Source organism: Triticum aestivum, chromosome 4D (genome assembly GCF_018294505.1).
Source record: "Triticum aestivum cultivar Chinese Spring chromosome 4D, IWGSC CS RefSeq v2.1, whole genome shotgun sequence".
Taxonomy (NCBI): domain Eukaryota; kingdom Viridiplantae; phylum Streptophyta; class Magnoliopsida; order Poales; family Poaceae; genus Triticum; species Triticum aestivum.
Genome location: NC_057805.1, coordinates 82,287,446 through 82,308,895, shown reverse-complemented (window position 1 = coordinate 82,308,895; position 21,450 = coordinate 82,287,446). Strand labels below are relative to the sequence as shown.

The 21,450-nt window shown below is 48.9% G+C and overlaps 1 protein-coding gene across 1 annotated transcript; it reads right to left on the bottom strand.

The window, feature by feature from the left end:
- Window positions 1-684: 684 nt before the first annotated feature.
- LOC123096344 (L-type lectin-domain containing receptor kinase IX.1) lies at window positions 685-3,274 on the bottom strand. The gene is made up of 2 exons (XM_044518047.1): window positions 1,618-3,274; window positions 685-1,520 (listed from the first exon to the last, which is right to left on the bottom strand). The coding sequence occupies exons 1-2, from the start codon at window positions 3,006-3,008 to the stop codon at window positions 770-772; spliced, it is 2,142 nt and encodes a 713-aa protein (XP_044373982.1). The 5' UTR covers window positions 3,009-3,274; the 3' UTR covers window positions 685-769.
- Between the last annotated feature and the right edge of the window lie 18,176 nt (window positions 3,275-21,450).

Genomic DNA, 21,450 nt, shown 5'->3' with positions numbered 1-21,450 from the left:
TTTCTTATTAGTAAATGAAGATATATACTAAAACAAAATATTACATAAACAAAAATGAATATTATTTCAAGGTACAATGGATTAAGGACGTTGGGATTATCCTTGAAGAACAAAAATTTAACAAAACTTGTGTTGTTCCAAAATACACAAGAACAACATATAATAGCATAACTTCCAGACAATAGTACATCGGCAACACCACTAACCATTATACCCCACACTCAAGGGAAAGCTCCACAACCAAGCAGCCAAATTGTGGTCGCCCAGTAGGATAATATACCCATAATGTATAAAAAGGAAATGACCGTAATATCTGATGGACGTTCCTCGGGCGGGGTTGACATTTGCGAACGTTTTGTATGGGGTTGACAGTTTCTTCAGAATCTCCCACAAAAGAAAAATGACAGTTTTTTCAGAAATGCATAGCAATTTGTAAATGAAAGAGAAATTTTGCGGCGAAAAAGGGCAAAATCTGCCATCTCATGCCAGGTAAAGTTGCTCCTAGCTGAGTTCGTCAGTTATCATTTCCGAAAAGAAAAAGTGGTAAAATAGAGGACCATAACTAGACGGCTTGGCGGAAGACAAATTGGAAAGAATTATTTAACACGAACTATAAAGTGGCAGAAAACCTATGGGCACGTGGCGTAACTAAGCGAATCGGGTTGCGATAAAGAAAAGGTCGTCTTCAGGGAAGAAAATTCAACGGCACATGTGCTGTCCCATTCAATCATGAATCATCGACTGTAAAGAACTACAATAAAATACTAAATTATGAGTACTGATGTTTGAGTAAGGAAGACGAATCCTTTGAACCGATCGTGCTAACGTCGGATGAAGTAGACGTGTGTGTGCCGTAGCCGCTCGTCGACGTCGACGTCGACTGTGTCACACTGAACGAAGACAGCCCGCTCGGCAAAGACACCAGCGGCCCGTACGTGGGCACGGGCATACTGGCGGGGAGCACCGGCAGCTGATTAGCATCCTTGGACTGGAGCACGGCCATGGCTGCTCTCATGGACGGCCGCGCGCTCGGGTCCGGGTGCGCGCACCAGAGCCCGGCGACCATCACGCGCTCCACCTCCGCCCTATCGTACTCGCCGTCGAGCCGCTCGTCGGCCCCGTCGAGAAGGGCTCCCCGACCATACAGGTCCCAGACCCACTCGACGAGCCGGAACAGTCCGTTCTTCTCGGCAGGATCATGCAGCAGGCTCACCGGCCTCCTTCCGCACGCGACCTCCAGCAGAAGGATGCCGAAGCTGTAAACGTCGGACTCGGCGCTGGCCCTGCCGGTGATCATGGACTGTGGATCCACGTAGCCCGGTGTGCCCGACACGGCGGTCATCGTCTGCGTCCCGACGGCGTGGTCGATGAACCTCGCCAGCCCGAAGTCTCCTAGCTTGGCGCCGAAGGACTCGTCCAGCATCACGTTGCTCGGCTTGATGTCGCGGTGCACAACGCATTGCTCCCACTCCTCGTGGAGGTACAGCAGTGCCGACCCCAGCCCAGTTACTATCTTCATCCTGTTGTATCATGCAGCAAGAATCATCAACATATATAGTTCGATACATGATTCATGCCGATTAATTTCAATGTTTGAGTGGGCAATCATCAGTTTACCTCATCGGCCATGTCAAGAAGGTGCCCTTGCCGTGGAGATGAATGTCCAGGCTGCGGTGGGGCATGAGCTCGTAGACGAGCAGGAGCTCGTTGCGGCCGTGGCACCAGCCGACGAGCTGCACCAGGTTCCGGTGCCGCAGCTTGCTTATCACGTTGATCTCTGACGTGTACTCCCTCTTCCCCTGCATCGAAGAGTCCTTGGAGAACCGCTTTATAGCCACGGCGAGGCGAGGCTCTCTCAGGTTGCCTCGGTACACCGCGCCAAAGCCGCCTTGTCCGAGCTTCTCCTCCGCCGCAAAGTTCCTCGTCGCATCCACCAGCTCCTGGTACGGAAATCGCCTCGGCCCCGTGCTCCCCATCTCAATCTCCACCGCTGGATCGCCGTCCTCGTCCTCCGAGCCCATGTCTTCCTCCTCAACCTCTCGCTTCTTCTTCTTGTTCCCACGAAGACTTATCAAGATTACTGCGGCGACGATGATGAGCACCAGGAACAGTGTCGCGCCGGCACTTGCTCCCGCTATAACTCCTGAACTGTGGCTGCCACTGCCACTGCCAGGGGAGGGTGGGGCGACGGTGACCGCCTTCGGTTCCAAGGACGAGTTGAAGTACCATGAACTCAGCTGATGTAGCTCTACGGACGAGGACGTCCCGGCGGAGAAGCCGACGGCGACCTGCTCCGGCAATGCGCTCTTGAGGTCAACCTTGGAGCTAAGGCTGTAATTCCGGCCTCGGCCATCGCCGAGCCATAGCGTCAAGGACAGAAGGCTGGAAACGTTGTCGTACTGTATGAGAGCGGTCATGTTCCCCATGAGGCTGAAGCTCGGCAGGGACTTGGTTACTACGGATCGGACGGAGTTGACGTCGATGCCGAGGTGGTCATAGGTGGCGTCGGGATCGGATACCTGGGTATCGTTGAAGGTGTCGAACTCGACGGCGACGAACCGGTTGTCCCCTGTCGCCGAGGCGCTGGTGCTCTGGTTGGTGAGGCCGAGGTCGAAGCCGTAGGAATCGTACGGCAGAACCGATGGGTAGCCGGCGAGGAAGAAGGTCATGCCTTTCCCCTTGTTGTTGATGTTGGGGATGCCGATGGCGAAGGAGAAACGCGTGGTGAAGCTCGCCACCTGGCCCGTGGCCTTGTCCCAGAGCAGCATCGGCTGGGCGTTGTAGGACACCCGGCCCGCGCTGTTGCCGATGCCGGCGAACTTGTTGGCGCTGACGTCGATCCACCCGACGCTGAAGGAGGCGTCCCCTTCGATTCTGAAGTCCTTCTGGTCTTGAGAGCTGAAAGTGGAGTAGTTGAAGAACAGGGAAGCGGCGGGAGGAGGCAGGTGGCAGCAAACGCAGAAGACGAGGAGGAAAGCACAGGTGGCCACCGGCGTGATCTCGGCCATCGCCACCGGCGCTGGTGCACAGTGTCAAGCTGCCTTGGCCCTTCCCAATTCCCATCCGTATATAGCGTGGCGTGCTCGAACACGAAGAACAGGTCAACTGGCCATCCTGGCCTCTTTTCCTTTGAGAAAACGCAATCAGTGGGTGCTCTGCTCTACATTTGTATATGCAAGAGCGCACATGAGAGCCAATCCAGTGTGGAACCACGCCGACGACTGACTGCCCGCTCCAGCGTGGACCGAGACCGGTGTGCTCTGTGTCAGCCTCGCCCCTCCACCCTCTTATCTGAACCTACATTCCATTCATGGGGCATCAGATTGCAAGGTGTTGATCGAGGACATCAAGCCGAAGAGTGGGGTCATTTAGGGTGCTATTATATATGAAATCATAGAGTACTCTAGTAGTTTATTTTATATAATTTTATCCATGAGTTTAGGAGTTCGAATTTTGAGGCTCACAATCCAGCGAAGTATACATTTCAATTAGGGGTTAGTCGTTATGTTTGGTTAGGCCATCCCGCTCATCTTTCATTCGTCACTATAAAACATTGTGACCGTTCAATAAAGCTTCGCATGCTTGTCTCAATTTTTTTTTTCTGATGTAGTAGGAGTACTCTATAGTCAGGTCGGCTGGGTAGCACAACTTCTTTCTTTTTTTTAAACTAGGCAAAAGATTTTCTTTTCTTTTCTTCATCACTGGTTGCTTTCCCTTTTTTTCTCATTTATTTTTTAAAAATCAAAAAATATAATTCTTCCTTTTACATAAATTCACAATTTACAAAGAATGTTCAAAATTTCAAAAATGTTTGTGTTTTTCACAAAAAGGACGAATATTTCCGAAATGGTTCGTGTTTTTCAAAAGACGTTCGCAAGTTTTAAAAAATGTTCAGGTTTTTCAAAAAAAGTTAAAATGTTTGAGGAAATAGTTCCCATTTTAAAAAATTGTTTACAAATGAAAAAATGTTTCTTTTTCAAAAAAAATGTTTCGGATGCTTAAAACATGTTCCGATTTTCAAAACAAAATTGAAATTACAAAAATGTCCATGTTTTCATAGAAAGTTCGCATTTCAAAGATGTGTATGCACTTATAGAGTGCACTATTTGATGTTGATATTTAGGCCTAGAAATTGATATTGGCATTGCACAGTCCGAATGTCATTGTTTCGATGGTCAGGGGATTGATTGGCTGAATTGGCCCAAAATATTCGCTGGCTCGCTTTCGCATCCAGTGTAGCTATTCCGGAATTTAGAGCATACACGCTCGACTCTGCTTGATATTCAGGATCGAGCGCTCAACTTACCGCTTCGTGTGCGCTCGAGGGAAAATAAATAGGCAACCGAGCAGCAGAGGAGACGAACAAAGACACGACTAGGAGCTCCAGCGGCGCGGGTCAGCCCTTTCCTCCCTCCTCCTCCTCCTCTCTTCTCTCTAGCCGGTTATCTTCTCCCCGCGTGTGCGTCCACCTGACCCACCCCGCACTCTCGTCCCTCTGGCCGTCGCCTGCTTGACCCACCACCGTACACCCGCCTCCCATGGCAGATGGCATGACCGCCGCTTCCCCTCATGGCTGCTTCTTCCTGTAGCACCATTGCCACCATCCCGTAGCTCCCTCCCTAACCCTACACAGAAACCCTAATCCCCTCTAATCCCAACCCATTTGTGCTAGTATTAAGTTTTTTTTAACCTTTTGTAGGTCATGACCGTGTGATGTTGATACAAATTTTGCTTTTGGTAATCGGCCAGCCAAGACATGGAAGACAATACATTTAGTCATTGATGCTGATGTGTTGATTTAATTTGGCGTACGCACTAATGTATGTTGGAAACCACTGTAAAAAATGTTCTTGTTCCAAAAATTGGCCTTCCGGAAAGTGTTCGTGTTTCTCAAAAACTGTTTGGAATTTTAAAAATCTTCTTATTTTAGAAATTGTTCAAGATTTATGAAATTATTGACGTTTTCAAAAAATTCTTCATTTTTTAAATAATATCACGGAATTAAAAAAAATCATATTTTTCAAAAACAAATTGATTTTCTAAAAATTGTTTATGTTTTCAAAAAATATTTGGTGTTTTGAAATTATTCACAAAACATTTCTAAAATGTTTTCAACTCTGATGCTACAGTGAGTTTTTGAATGTTCGCGCTGCCCATTAGTTACACGTAGCCATTTATTCCATTGGGGGGTTGTGAGTTTGATACCTCTCAAGTGCTCTGTGTGGGCTATATGGCGCAGTTAGCGTAATATAGGGGCTCTCGCTTATTGTGCCTTGTATAGAGGGGGCGACGTACAGAGGCGTTTGTTTGCGGGCAGGCCCATATCGAAGGCACAACACACCAGTGCATGTAGTTTCCAGCGTTTTTCAACTCCAGTTTTCTAATTGATTTTTATTTTCCATTGCTTTTCAGTAAAATATTACAAATATTTATTTTGAAAATTGAATATATTTTTTAATAAAAACCATGTAGGAGGTTGTGAGTTCGACACCTCTTAAGCGCAAAGCTTTTTTAAACATGGGTGGACATTTTTAAACACAATGATTTCCTAAAACTTCGTGAATATTTTTTAAAATTTTCAAAGCAAAGTTTTAAAACATAAACTTTTCAAGGGCGAATATTATTTTCGTAACAATTTGAATTTTCACCAGAAGTAAAATCCATTTTATCCTGTCTACCCGTTTAGTTCGCTCGCTTGGTTCACAAAAAGGAAAAATTGAAAATTGAAAAAGAAGATAAAAAGGAAACTAGAATCGAAATTTTGATTGACAACTACGCTCTCCTATCTTGTCTAAACAGTTGGGGCAGCCTACTTGGGCTTTCGTTCGCTTCTCATGCATAAAAGCATCGAGCGAAATGGTATTCCCTATATGACAATCATTATGTTATATCGTCGACAAATCGGACAGACTTCTTTCCATGGGCCAGGCAAATCTATTAATCAATTTAAACCATTTTTTATTCACGTTTGATGCTTTGTCTATTGGCTTCTATTCCCTTCTTCTTTTTATCATTTTCCTGGTTTTAGGTTGGTTTTCTTCTTCTTTTTTCCTTTTTGTTTTCCTTTTCATTCTTCAGATGCGAATAGTTTTTTCGGTTTGCTTTCTCGTTTTTATGTTTACTTATCTTTCTTTTTCTATTTTCTTTCTTTTTCTTGTTTCTTTCTATTTTTGGCTTTTGCAGTTTCTGTTCGGTTTGCTATGGTTTTATTTTCACTTTTGGAATATTGATTTATTTTCCATCTCAAAAAATATTGATATATTTTTCGAAACTGCATTCTACTTTTATTTTGATTTTTTCCCTTTATTTGACCTTCTCTGGATTTACTAAAAAAATTCAAAACTGATAAACATTTTCCGAAAGCCATGAATATTTAAGTAATTTGATAAAAATAAATAAGTTCATGGACATTATTTTTATACATGATTTTTGAAGTTCGTGTATATTTCTTAAAATTGGCGAACATTTTCAAAATTCAAGAAGAGTTTTATGCTTAGTGACTAGCATTAAAAGTTTTGGATAAAATTTTTAGTTTACATTTAAATACAAAGGCATTCTTTTTGAAATTACATGATGGACAATTGTATTATTGTGTTTATGCAATTTTACGATATTGACACGTTTTCTATAAAAATCATGCCTTTTTGGGAAATGTTCACACACTTTTTTTAAATGTTGAATCATTCCAAAATTGTTAGACATCTATGGACATAAAAACAACAACAAACCGGAGAAACGACTTGAAATCCAAAAGTAGAGAAAACCAGAGAAAAACTCACAAGAAAAGTTGGAGCAATAGGAGGAGTGTTCGGTCGTACGACAACTCGGATGACACAATTAGTGGCGCATGTGGTTATGCACAATTATCTGCCGTGTTGAGCGGCAAATAGGAGGTCTTGGCTCTTGAGTGATATGACCGCTTGCTCAGTGTCGCTCCCTTGGTGGGGCGGCTCAAGTAGTGTTTCCTTTGGATAGACAACGAACACTATATTTTAGAGAGTCAACATATGCTCTAAAATAATAGTAAATTTAATAATATTTTACAAATTTTAAAAATGCATGTGAATTTGAAAAGTATTCTTTTAATTTTATAAAAGTTCAGGAATTTTGAATAAAAAACTAAGAATTTTAAAATGTTCACGAATTCGTGAAAAGTACAAAAATTTGACAATTTTTTTGTGAATTTTAAAAAATAAGAATTTAAAAATATTAAAATAAACTGGAAATAAAATGGTAATAGAAAAATGTTCACGAAGTAAAAAAGTAGAAAATAGGAACAAGAAACAAAAAGGAAAAAGGAAAGAAAACAGGAAAAAGTGGAAAATCCATGATAAAAAAGAGTAATAAGAAAAGAAAGAAAAATAAACTTTTGGAACCTTCCCAAAACCGGGTAGAAGGTCCCGCCTAATGGGAAAACTAAACTATCATGTAGTAAGCGATTAGCTTCATATATATCACAATAAGCGATACGTATGATTTGCGCCTATTTATCATACTTCACGAGTCGCTTCGTGCCTTGGCGGGGGTCAACCGAATACGGGTGGCTCGGGCTATTCTTTCTTAAGTTTTCATCGGAGTGGTTTTCGTCTATGTTGCTATTTTGGAACGGTTTTGGCTGCTATTACAGTTTTTCTTCCTTTTTTGTTTTCTTTTTTATTTATTTTTAGTTTATCTTTGTTATTTGTGTTAACTTTTGTTTTGTTTTCTATTTTTCGTCTAGAGGTTAGCTTGTTTGGATGAGCCGCGATAATTTTGAGGGGTCTACTAGCTAGGAATTCATTCCTGAAATCACATAATTTGTATCTAAATATAACTTGTGAGGGATCTGAATGCTCTAGCATAAGAGCATCTCCAGCCATTGACCCTTTTAGGAGGCATAAAAATCGCCTCCTGAGGGCGAGCCGCTGGTAGAATCGGCGCTGAGGGCGGTTGGGCATCCAGCCGTCGCCCCCAATCGCCGATATCGACCCATTCGTGACCGCTTTTCGACCCAGATAAAGAAAAATGGCCCGATATCGGCGAGAAACGGCCCATATTCGGCGTGGTTCGGCGTTGAATTCTTAACATAAATAAATTTTTTATCACATAGTTCATCACAGAAAATCAAATAGTTCAACAAAATAGTGCAACAACAAATAGTTCAATACAAATTATATAGTTCAACAAATAAAAACTCATCACACGTCGAGCTAGGCGTCGCCCTTGATCCTTCATAGGTGCTCCACCAGATCCTGCTGCAGTTGATGATGCACTTGTGGGTCTCGGATCTTCTGACGCATACTGAGGTAGTCAGTCCAGGTTGCCACTAGCTGATGATGAACTTCGGCTAGAGGACCCTGCCTGTAGTATGGTTCAGTGTCAAACACTGGCTCTTCCTGCTCGCTCTCGATGATCATGTTGTCCAAGATGACACAACAAGTCATGATCTCCCACATTTGATCTTTCGACCAGGTCTGAGCAGGGTACCAGACAACAGCAAATCGAGATTGGAGCACACCAAATGCCCGCTCGACATCCTTCCTGCAAGCCTCCCGCACCTTGGCAAAGTGGGACTTCTTGCCTCCTGGCACAACGTTTGAGATAGTCTTCACAAATGTAGACCAACTCGGATAGATACTATCAGCTAGTTAGTACCCCTTGTTGTAGTGCCGACCATTGACCTCGAAGTTCATTGGAGGAGAATGACCTTCAACAAGCTTGGCAAAGACAGGGAAGCACTGCAGCACGTTGATGTCATTGTGAGTTCCTGGCATATCAAAGAAGGAGTGCCAAATCCAGAGGTCCTGTGTTGCCACCGCCTCAAGTACCACACTGCAATCGCCTTTGGCGCCTTTGTACATCCCCTGCCAAGCAAATGGGCAGTTCTTCCATTTCCAATGCATGCAGTCAATGCTTTCAAGCATCCCAGGAAATCCTATTGCCGCATTCTGTGCTAGGATCCGAGCAGTGTCTTCTGCATTGGGTGTTCGCAAGTATTGCGGTCCAAACACTCCCACCACTGCCCGACAGAACTTGTAGAAACACTCAATGGTGGTGGACTCGGCCATGCGCCCATAGTCGTCGAGTGAATCACCGGGAGCTTCGTATGCAAGCATCCTCATCGCTGTCGTGCACTTCTGGATTGAAGCGAATCCAAGTTTGCCGGTGCAATCCTTCTTGCACTTGAAGTAGCTGTCAAACTTCTGGATGGAATTCACAATCCTAAGGAAAAGTTTTCGGCTCATCCGATAACGGCGCCGAAATGTTTTGTCGCCGTGCAGTGGAGCGTCGGTGAAGTAGTTGGAGTAGAGCATGCAGTAGCCCTCGAGACGATGCCGGTTCTTTGTTTTCATCCGCCCCGGCGCCGAGCCGCCTCGCCGCGGCTTTTCATTGCTCGCCAGCAGGTCGGCGAGGGCGGCGAGGACCCTGAGATGTTCCTCTTCCTGGACATCGGCCTCTGCTTCCTCCTCCAGCAGCACGGCGAGCGCTTCCTCGTCGTCCGAGTCCATTGCCGAGGCAGGCAAATCGCCAAACACCTTGCGGGCGAGGTGGGCGCGTACCCGCCGCTACACCGCCCCTCCGCGGCCGAAAACGCCGGAAAAATCGCCCAGCCGGTGGTGGAGAGCCTGCCTCGGCGAAACCTCTACTCTTTTTCCGGCGGGGGTGGGCTATCTAGCGGTGGCGGGCGATGGGCGGCGCCGGGAACAGCCGGTTGGCGGCCGAGCGCGCGGGGGGTGGGAGGCGAATCTGGAAGAAAAACTTGACTTTTCGTTTGACGGTATGGGACAGACGTGCTTTTCCCTAGCGCCGGAGCTCCCGAGCGCCCCCCCAGTGCGCCGGGTTCGGCCTGCGATCGCCGGGCCCAAAAACGGGCTGAGCCGGCGGATTTCGGCATCCTGGGGGCGCGACTGGGGCGTTTTTTCAGCGCCGGCGTCGAAAAAGTCGCCTGAGAGGGCCTGGTGGGAACGCGGCTGGAGATGCTCTAAGTTAGTCAGTTTATGGCTAATCAACGGACCTGCACAAACCAATGTTGTAGTCGCTGGAGGTGGAAGGTACCTCGTTACATGTCTTTTGGAAGAATTTATTTCGAGATGTATTGCGGAGGAACTAGAAAACGACAACTTGCCAATCTGCTTCTTTTGTCCGCCCGACGTCTCCGTCAGCACGATTCATGGCCGAGACGTCTTATATTCCGCCAAACGAAACAGCAGGCCCATGCACAACCGTGAGCTCATTGTCGGTGCCCATGTTGGATCCACAAAGGAAAAGTCGTGCATGCCATGTCCACGAGCGGAGCAGGACTGCCGTCCCATCCCAAGTTATCGGTGCATTAAAAGTTCGGCGAAAATTAAATGAAAGTTGAATCGAACAAAAATTAGTTGCAAGTAGGAGTGTGAAAGTACATACATGACGGATATTGGGTGCAAGACAAGAGCCTGTGCTTTAGCTCCAGCATACACGACAGCGATGACTGCACTTGATCGCCAATGGACCAGTGATGGATTGGATGAGCTTAGAGCATCTCCAGCCGCGCCCCTAACAGGTCCCCCAGGCGACTTTTTCGGCGCCGGCGTCAAAAAAAGGCCCAGCCGCGCCCTCAGGATGACGAAAAGCGCCGGTTCGGCCTTTTTTCCGCCCGGCGGTCGCAGGCCGAACCCGGCGCGCTGGGGGCGCTTGGGGGCTCCGGCGCAAGGGAAAAGCGCGACGGGAAAGTCAAGATTTTCTTCCCCGACTTGCCTCCCACCCTCGCGCTCTCGGCCGCCACTAGGTATATCCCAGCGCCGCCCCGCCGCCCTTCACCGGTAGATAGCCATTCCCCGCCGGAAAAATAGCAGAGGTTCGCCGCGGCAGCCCCTCTGACACCAGCTGGGCGTTTCCGGCCACGGAGGGGCAGTTTAGCGGCGGGTGCACGCCCACCGCGCGCAAGGTGTTCGGCGATTTGCCTGCCTCGGCGATGAACTCAGATGACGAGGAAGTGCTCGCCGCGCTGCTGGAGGAGGAAGCCGATGCCGATGTCCAGGAAGAAGAGCATCTCATGGTGCTCGCCGCCCTCGCCCAGCTGCTGGCGAGCAATGAAAAGCCGCGGCGAGGTGGCTCACCGCCGGGGCGGGTGAAAGCAAAGAACCGGCATCGTCTCGAAGGCTACTGCATGCTATACTCCGACTACTTCGCCGATGCTCCACTTCACGGCGACAGAACATTTCGGCGCCGTTATCGGATGAGCAGAAAGCTTTTCCTCAGGATTGTGAATTCCATCCGGGAGTTTGACAACTACTTCAAATGCAAGATGGATTGCACCGGCAAACTTGGATTCACCTCCATCCAAAAATGCACGACGGCGATGAGGATGCTTGCATACGGAGCTCCCAGTGACTCACAGGACGACTATGGGCGCATGGCCGAGTCCACCAGCATAGAGTGTTTCTACAAGTTCTGTCGGGCAGTGGTGGCAGTGTTTGGACCGCAATACTTGAGAACACCCAATGCGGAAGACACTGCTCGGATCCTAGCACAGAATGCAGCAAGAGGATTTCCTGGGATGCTTGGAAGCATCGACTGCATGCATTGGAAATGGAAGAATTGCCCATTTGCTTGGCAGGGGATGTACAAAGGCGCCAAAGGCGGTTGCAGTGTGGTACTTGAGGCGGTGGCCACACAGGACCTCTGGATTTGGCACTCCTTCTTTGGTATGCCAGGAACTCACAATGACATCAACGTGCTGCAGTGCTCTCCTGTCTTTGCCAAGCTTGTTGAAGGTCATTCTCCTCCGGTGAACTTCGAGATCAATGGGCGGCACTACAACAAGGGGTACTATCTAGCTGATGGCATCTATCCGAGATGGTCGACATTTGTGAAGACCATCAAAAACCCTGTGCCTGGAGGCAAAAACGCCTGGTTTGTGAAGATTCAGGAGGCTTGCAGGAAGGATGTCGAGCGGGCATTTGGTGTGCTCCAATCTCGATTTGCTGTTATCCGGTACCCCGCTCAGACCTGGTCGAAAGATCAAATGTGGGAGATCATGACCCGCTGTGTCATCTTGCACAACATGATCATTGAGAGCGAGCAGGAAGAGCCAGTGTTTGACACTGAACCATACCACAGGCAGGGTCCTCTTGCCCAAGTTGATCACCGGCTACCGGCAACCTGGACTGCCTACCTCAGTATGCGTCAGAAGATCCGAGACCCACAGGTGCATCATCAACAGCAAGATCTGATAGAGCACCTATGGAGGCTCAAGGGCGACACCGGGCGCGACGTGTGATGAAATATGAGTTTTTATTTGTTGAACTATATAATTTGTATTGAACTATTTGTTGTTGAACTATTTTGTTGAAGTATTTGAATTTTCTGTGATGAAATATGTGATAAAAATATATTTATGTTGATAATTGAACGCCGAGCCACGGCGAACCACGCCGAATATGGTCATATTCTCGCCCATATGGGCCTTTTTCGCCGAAATGAGGCTTCAAAAGTGGACCAAAATCGGCGACTGGGGATGAGCTGGGGCGACGACTGGGCGCAAAACCGCCCCCAGCGCCGAACGAATCGCCGGCTCGCTCCCAGGGGACGATTTTTATGTGTCCTGGGGGGCCAACGGCTGGAGGTGCTCTTACTCACGTACGCCAACCGCCAGCATTAACTGAAATGCGGCTATGTACACCTGTCCGCATGTGCAGAACCAGAAACGCCGGTTACCGAACGGTCCAGCTGGCCTGAGCCTGCTAATACGAGTATTTACAGTAATCTACGAAGCTGTTTAAGAAACCGACGCATGATTATCTAGTTACATGACACCGAGTCATGACGTTGACGACGGAGGTGAGACACTCGCCATCCAGCTCGAACCCTCTCTATTGGCTAGTAAAATGAGATTTTCTAGGGCAGTAGGGCATTCATCTAATCTTGTCTCACATTTATCCATGGACACGTCGAACATATTTATGCACGTCCTCTACTTATCCGCAGAAAACAGATACCCCATGCCATCTCTTATTTAAACTAGTTATGTGTTTTTTTCTCAAACTCTATTTTCCCTCTTCAATATAGATTTACCGTTGAAATAATTCATTAATGTATATTACAACACAGCGATATCATTTAGAATAAGTATTACAATTTAAACACATTTTTTCAAATCATACATTCCAATTTTAATTCAATTTATTTGGCCACACATGCTTCGTTGGTTTTTATCCTGAGGGGGAATGTGGCTGACGGATTCGTCGTCCAGTGGGGCAACAATGGCGGCAATGAGATGGGACGCCTCCATGTGGACAATGGCGGCAACGAGATGGGACGCCTCCATGTGGACAATGCCACCGAAGCGGAGCGACAGTGGCGGTGAATTGCAGCGGCGTCTGAGGACGGAGGTGGAGTGGACAGAGGAGCGGCGGGACAACGGGCCGAGCAGCGAGATGGTCGGAAAGGCCTGGACTGAGGTCAAGTAAATCTAAAGTGAAAACTATTCATTGCGATGTTAGAGTGAACTTTCATCTAGCAAAAAAAAAATCAGAATATTTTTGTTCTTTATTTTTATCGATTTTACTGTTACATCATGAGCATTTGAGCTCGAGCCGAGAAAGATTGATAGTACTTTCGCACTTGTTACCATTTTGTTCTCTGGAGACATGCAACATGGGCAATAAATGAGCCGGCCGTTCAACCGGTGAAAGTAGCTTAGGGACGGACAGCGCATGAGCTGAGAGCTCAAGCTAGTGACCTGGTGTACGTGTGCTTAATAAAAATTCGTTTGGAGAGCAGCTCGCCAGCTGAGTTGCCCACCGGAAATAATCTTGCACGCAATAAATGACATGTCTGTTGATGCCTGGTCGCAATCATTACCAGCCAAATCGGACATGTATAATGCGCGTCCACGGAAGTTCCTTTTCCGGTTAATCTGGTAGTATCTTCGTTGAATAAGTCATTCGCGTAGTTCTAAGTCATCGATTTGAAGAATTAAATATGTGTTATATGTCATGAAAAATATATCACTAGATTTCTACACGGATGAAGTTTCTAAATATATATTTTTATCACATATAATACATATTTAGATAGTTAAATCGTCGACCTAGAACTACGCGAATGACTTATTCACCTAGACGGAGGTTAATTGTTTGCTTGTCTACATTCTCTCGGCATTCTCTCGGCATTAATGTTAATTGTTTGCAAGCTTGAAGATGATGTGCCTTTCATACTCCGGATGCATGGTTGCCGCCCTAACACACTTGGGCGTTTTTGTACTCCTCGAGACCTTGTTCTCTCTTGAGACAGTCTTTCGCACCATTTTTTCTTTATACTATTTTAAAAAAAAATAGCATTTTGCCCTTCGAAAGAAAAAATACTATTTATTCTTTTTTATATATTTTGCCCTTTGAAAAAAAGAATAGCATTTTTCTTGGCATAGTGCTTGTCTAACTTTTCATCCCTTTTCTAAGCATCGTTACTTGAGAATCATTTTAACTGTTATATCTTTCACTTCTTACCAAATAATTTAAGTTTTAAAGCCAATAAGTTATTACAAATAAAATACTAGAATTTTTTTAGGTAGCCAAATCACGGGCATGATTTGATAATCATTTATTTACCCAACCACATTAACATGAAAAGATAAATCAATGGTTAACGTATAGAATAATTATACCCTGTTTGCAACACACGAGTAATTATCTAGTACTCTAAACAAAAGCCTAAAGATTGAACTGATACAAGATGATAAAAAAAGACAGCCGAGAGTGGCACAAACGTCACTAACGCAAAGCCGAGCATGAGTATAGGAGTAGCCACACCCCACCATGAATCCAAGACCACCGACTAGGAACGAAATTACGCCTCCTTGGGAAGCCATCGGATCTCGTTACGCCGCACACACATAGCTATCGTCAGAGAGGGCCACTTGCCCTCTTGCTCCATGACGTGGAGCACCGATCCTACCCTTGGACAACGAGGAATGAGAACGATGAAAACAAGGTCATGTATAAAAGGGATGAGGCAAGCCAGACCGCCCCATGCTAGTGTCGAAGAAGCTTCAAACCGAAATCAAAGCTTGCCCGAAGACGTCGACGCACTACAGTGGGAAGGTAGCCGAGCTCCACTACAACACCCCCAAGAGGGAGACGATGCAACACGTCGCCGCCACCGAGACAAAAAAGACGTACTAGAGTTTTCACCCGGAGAACCGGCACGAGGAGGGGAATCACAATGATGACCCAAGATGGATGTGACACCCATAGTCATCACCGCCGCCTGCATGGGAGCACGAAGCTTTATCTTGGAATCTGACATGTAACACACCGAGGGACAAAGGTGGCCACCCTCACCCGAGAAGGACCGCCGCCGCCAGATCGAGGCCTTCAGGGAGCCGCTACCACTGAAGAAATGACAACACCAGGATCACCCGCCGCAACGCCCAGCTCCATCCACGCAGCAAAAATAGAGGGCCACCACCACTATGGTGCTACTCATAGTAGAGACACCAGCGCAGCTTCACCATCCAGGGCTGCCACTAGTACATGATTGGACTTTGGAGGCGGTTTTGGTAGATGGGCCGACGGTGGTTCCCCATTCCACCCCAATGCATGTATTGCTAATACTCGGCAATGGAGACAATTTCTAGAACCGCTTGCGTTGAAACCCTACCGCATGCAGTTGACGTAGACAAACAACATCCAATGCAAGGATGACCAAAAATAACTATTCATTTGGATCCTCCTCCTATATAATATCATTACAGGCGGTTTCTAAAGTAGAACCGCATGCTAGTATTTTAAATTTTTATTGATGATTTTACTATTCCTCGATGTTTTTCCCGCTTTAACGGCATTCAACATGCACAATACTTTCATAATGCACATCCAAATTCATCTCACAATTGCATTGCATTTCATAAATAGATTCATACATCCAATTGTGTAGGGGCAACATACGCTACAAAAGTGCTAAAATCTACAATGTCCAGGGTCAACATATGAAATATTCTCAAGTTAATGAGGTTGGTGACGTTGCAGATTTCACCTTCCAATGAATCTTCAACTCCTTGTAAAGAGTGTCACCTTCTCATGCTATAGCGGCATCTTCTTTTGTTATAGGTGAAAAGGGGAGACATGATTGCACCTATAATATACATAAATTTGCATAAGACTGTAGTATGTATTTAGTATGGATTTAACAAATTGCAAACTATATAAAAAAGGGGAGACACAATCGTACCTCTATAAGCAATGACACGTCTCCAACGTATCTATACTTCTTATATTTCATGTCTATTATCCATCGTTTATGCAATGTTTTTAAATTTCATTTTGGAACTAAGTTGTTAATTCAGTTCCCTGTGCTAGTTCCTCTTTTAAGTTATTTTTGGGTTTCAGGAAAATAAAATGGTTGCGCTTTTGAGTTTTTTTTGAAAAATTATAGAAGGCCATAGAATACCCGAAGGAGCAATGAGGCAAAGCGGCACCACCTGTGGAGAGCCAATGGTCCCAAGAGCCTGAACGAGGCTCCTCGTGCCCTAGGGCACCTGTAGGACCACCAGGCACCCACTGGCACCGTTCCTTTGCAGCTGGCTATATGTACGCCACATGAACTCCTTATTTATTGGGTTTTTTTGTCCGCTGCCAATTTACATTTCGATGCAATATATGTTTCAGCATAGATTCAGTACTCTATTGGATGGGGAATTCATTGCCATCGACCATTGTTGCTTCAATGTGAGTTGCGAGTAGTACACACTCTAGAACTATGTGTTCATGGAAGTAGCAAATATGTAGTCTCTCCCTTGTTGTTCAATACAATGGCCACATGAGCTATCTATCATGATTGTGGTCCATCATATGTAAACCTAGTAGTGGTGTTGATCATGTGATGAATTACTTTTTTATGTTCAGATTGTGTTGATGCCCTATGTCCGGTTTATAGAAACACATTTCTCTCCGAGTAGTTTTCTTCTTTTGGCCAGTTTAGATTAGTAATTAGTAGAGGGAGTGGTATGCATTAGCTGGGTTTAATCTTGCAAGTAATCTACCATGGTGACAGTAATGGAAAAGGCTTGCGTTGTATTGTTATCACTCGGAACAAATGATTGTATGCGGCCTCTAATGAAATCATATTAATCAAAAGTATGTCATCTTGCTTTAATGTAATCATCTTTTGTATTACCTAATACTTGAATGATGTAGATAGAATCTCAGTAAAAGAGTTGATTATTAGCCACAGATGCATGGGTCTCGGTCTATGAAATTATGGACATACTACGTTAATAATATCAACAAATTACACACAATCTAACATGAGCATGATATTTCAATTTTTCATATGTTTATGTTATTTAGCCACACCTTTTATCTTATGGAGAATTACTATTGGTGGACCTATGAACCCATGACCAGTTCACTACAAGAAAACACGTTAAACATTTTTTACTTGTTATTCTATTTATAATTTTTATTTATTCAAAAAATTTAAAAATATTAAATACCATCTTGTTGATTAATATCTTGTACAACTAGCAAAGCTAGCAAGGTTAGCACCTTAGTGTTGTTGGGGGCACAAGTGAAGTTTTATCTGTGTTGCAAACATTGGTATAGGAAACATATGCCTCCCACGATTATCGGGGGGATGAACCCCGGACAGGCAACGGAACCCGGATCCTTTTCAAAAACATCGGGGCCCGCATTGCCCCCTCAATCCGGCTTGTCCTCGGCCGGGTTCCTCAACCCGACCAAGTTTCGCAACTCGGTCAAGACCGCAACACGACCAGGCCCGCTGGCGCATCCCGGCAGACCCCGCCAAGTCAAGACTTCTTCGAGAAGTAAGCACCATCATGGTGCGCTCCTCAACCCGGCCACGGGTCAGCTCTCATCCCATCCAAGGCGTACGACGGAACAAGTTCCCATGAGGAGATGAGCAAGGCAACAGTGGCCTACCAACCCCGCTGACCAGAGCGAGCGTGGTAACAGTGCCTCACCAACCCCGCCGACCAGAGCCGGCATGGCTACAGTGCAACCTCATCCTGCTGACGCAAGCCAATGGCGACCAGGCGACGCGCCACTGTAGCTGAGCCGGCTCAACCACTCCGTGACGCACGACAAGATGGGGAACAGTGCCCCCTAGCGCACGGGGCCCGCGCCCGGAGAACTCGGCGTACCCTGGTACCCGGCGGGCCCCAGCACCGGCTTCTCAGACGCTGACATCCCGGCGACCCGACCCCATGGCCATGTAACTTTACCATTGTAGCCCTGGGGGGTTGACCTATAAAACCCCCAGGAGGCCTCCATGCACAAGGGAGACGCATACGATCAGTAGAATACACACAAGGAGAAGGAGCAGCCTATGCTTTGGCCTGTCTTCCTTCTCCCTAAAATAGCTTTAGGAGCAAGCTTGTAGCATCCACATATAAACCACACTCGCCAGGACTAGGGGTGTTATCTCTCCGGAGAGCCCGAAACCTGGGTATGTCTTCCGTCCCTTGCTCGCTCATGCCGACCTCGCCTCTGGAGCCCACCGGTGCCCTCGAGCCTATCCCTCTCTTTAGCCATCCTTTGGCATCTGCCATGCGCCCACCACGACAGTTGGCGCCCACTGTGGGGCAGCTCGAGGTCCCGGTCGGAGACACATTCCATATGAGGCCCTTCATCGACTTTGGTGATCACATCGCGCACTGCGCATTCCCCGCGCCCGGCGCACCGATGGCTGGCCTCACCGACTCGCTCATCGCCTCCTTCGGCGTGCTGCGCATCTCCGGTGCGTCCGCGGCCGATGAGTACCCCAGCGGGGTGCTCGACATCACTGAATCGCCCGTCCCCCTCAGCGACGACATCTCCGCCGGGGTGACGGATCTCTGTGTTCAGGTGGAGGTGCTCGCCACCGACCCCGGCTCCACTTTGTCCAGCACCGCGAAGAAGGCCGCCGCTGCCAGGGCGCAGCGGAGCACGCCAGCGTGCCCGACCCGCTGCGCGCCACGGTGCAGAACCTCAGCGTCCCCATCGCCACCGACGTCAACGCCACCAACGCTGCGGAGGCCCTGGCTCAACTCGAGGAGGGCCACAAGCGCCTGCTGGACGAGCCCGAGACGCTCGCTGCCATGCAGCGCCGGTTGGAGTCCGCCCAGCGGGAGCGCAACGCCGCGTACGGTTTCACGCCGGCTGCTGCTGAACCCCGCCGAATTGCCGAGGTGCGGGACCATGGCGACACCATTGTTCGCGCGCTAGGTGCGATCCCGCCCGTCTACGACACCCCCATCAAGAATATGCGCGCCGCGTAGGTGGCCGCCGTCAGCATGGAGCAGCTACAGGGTGAGGAGCGTAGGTGGCCGCCGGCGCATGAACGAGCTCCTCGGCGTTGCGAACACGCAGCAAGATCTCCTTGACTGCCCTGCGGGATCCGTCTCGCGCCGCACGAAAGACCTCGAGCAGCCGAACACAGCATCTTCACCACCCCCCAGCGAAGCTCATTCCGGCCGCACCAGAACCGGCGCAACCGTGCCCCGACGACTGGCGACGGCTTGGGCAACGAGCCGGCTCCGAAAGACCGGCACTGGCAAGATCTCCCCCCACAATCCGGCCGCCGCACCCGTCCGGCTTCGGTCGACCCGGCTCCCCGCGACACGGTCGCGAGCCGGCTAGGCCTGCGCGCCATCGACGACACCGACGCTCGTCATCGCCTCGATCAGCTTGCCCTCTCCTTCGAGCTGGAGGAAGACAACGCTATCGGGTCGACTTGCTTCGGCCTACGCATCCGGGATGAGGCTTTCCACAAAGGGTTCACGCTGCCCCGCGACACCCCCAAGTACAAGGGCACCGTCAAGCCGGAGGACTGGCTCATCGACTACACCACCACCATCGGCATCATGGGCGGCAATCGCCGCCTTGCCGTGCGCTACGCCCCGCTCATGCTCCAAGGGTCAGCCAGCGCGTGGTTGAACAGTCTGCCGGCCGGCAGCATCAACGCGTGGGTTGACTTCGAGCAGGCCTTCGTGCGCAACTTCACCGACACCTACAAGCGTCCCGGCCATAGCAGTCAGCTCGCCATGTGCGTGCAGGGGCCGGCCAAAACCGTCCGTGAGTATCTCGCACACTGGACCGAGCTCTGGAACAGCTGCGAGGGCGTCCATGAGGTGCAAGACATTCAGTACTTCATGAGCGGCTGCCGGGATGGCACCCTCCTCAAGCACAAGCTCCTGCGCTCGAGCCAACCACCATGGTCGTGCTCATGGTCATCGTGAACAAGTACGCCAACGCCGACTCCGCCATGAAGATCCAAGTGGTGCTGGATGAGGCCGGGAAGGCGATGCCGGCACCATCCCCCAAGCCAGCTGGCAAGAGCAGCCGCCAGTTGAACAACCAGTAGAACAACAAGCTCAAGGCCGATCAGCAGGCCCCATGCTACGACAACTGCCTCATCACGGCCGAGCCGGCCGGCAAGCGCCGGCAAACCGACAAGTCGGCATGGCAACCCGCCATGAGCTTCGAGGAGATGCTCAACGCTCCCTGCAAGCACCACAGCGATGCAAGGCCATCCACGCACACGCTCCGGCAGTGCGCCATCACCAAGCGCATCATGAGGGGCGACATCCCGCCGCCTCCGGCTCCGGGTGCGGGGCAGCCGCCTCCGCCGCCTCCGGCTCCGGCTCTGGGTGCGGGGCAGCCGCCTCCTCCCCCGCCCCGGCCAACGGCGCGATGCGCAATGAAGTCTACCCCAACCAGAACGCAAGCTACGTCGTCTTCACCAGCCTTGGCGGCGAGAAGCGTAGCGAACGCCTGCTCCGGCAGGAGGTGAACACCATTGTCCCGGACGTGCCGGAATATATGCACTGGTCAGAGCGTCCGACCAGCTGGACATGGGAGGACCACCAGACCGTCATGCCAAACCTGGATGGCTACGCCCTTGTCCTTGACCCCTCCATAGTCGCAGCCAGACGCACCTGCAAGTTCTCGCGAGTCCTCATTGACGGCGGCAACAGCCTCAACTTCCTCTACCGCGACACCATGACCAAGCTCGGCCTCGAGGCCAAGGACCTGGAGCCATCCCGGACGGTGTTCCACGGCATTGTGCCGGGCCTCTCCTGCTCCCCCATCGGTTGGATCTGGCTTGACATCTTGTTCGGCACGAGCGATCATTTCCGGCGTGAGCCTATCTGGTTCGAGGTGGTGGACCTGTCCAGCGCATACCACGCGCTGCTGGGCTGGCCTGCGCTCGCCAAGTTCATGACGGTCCCACGCCTACCTGAAGATGAAGCTGCTGGGTCCCAAGGGCCTCATCACCGTCGTCGGTGACTACAGAAAGTCGTTGGAGTGCGCTCAAGCCAGCGCCAGGTTGGCCGAGTCGCTGGTCATAGCCGAGGAGCAGCGCCAGCTCGACCGGATCGTCACGCTGGCCAACGAAACGTCGGCTGTGTGGGCTTCGGCCAAGGAGCCGGCTGGCAAGGCCTCGTTCCAGCCGTCCAAGGAGACCAAGAAGGTCAAGCTAAATCCA

Bases quoted from the DNA above. Each gene is read 5' to 3' on its own strand.
- LOC123096344 (XM_044518047.1), bottom strand. From the start codon at position 3,008: ATGGCCGAGATCACGCCGGTGGCCACCTGTGCTTTCCTCCTCGTCTTC. The intron at 1,521-1,617 runs GTAAACTGATGA...ATGATACAACAG, and splicing joins TTCTTGACATGGCCGATGAG to GATGAAGATAGTAACTGGGC.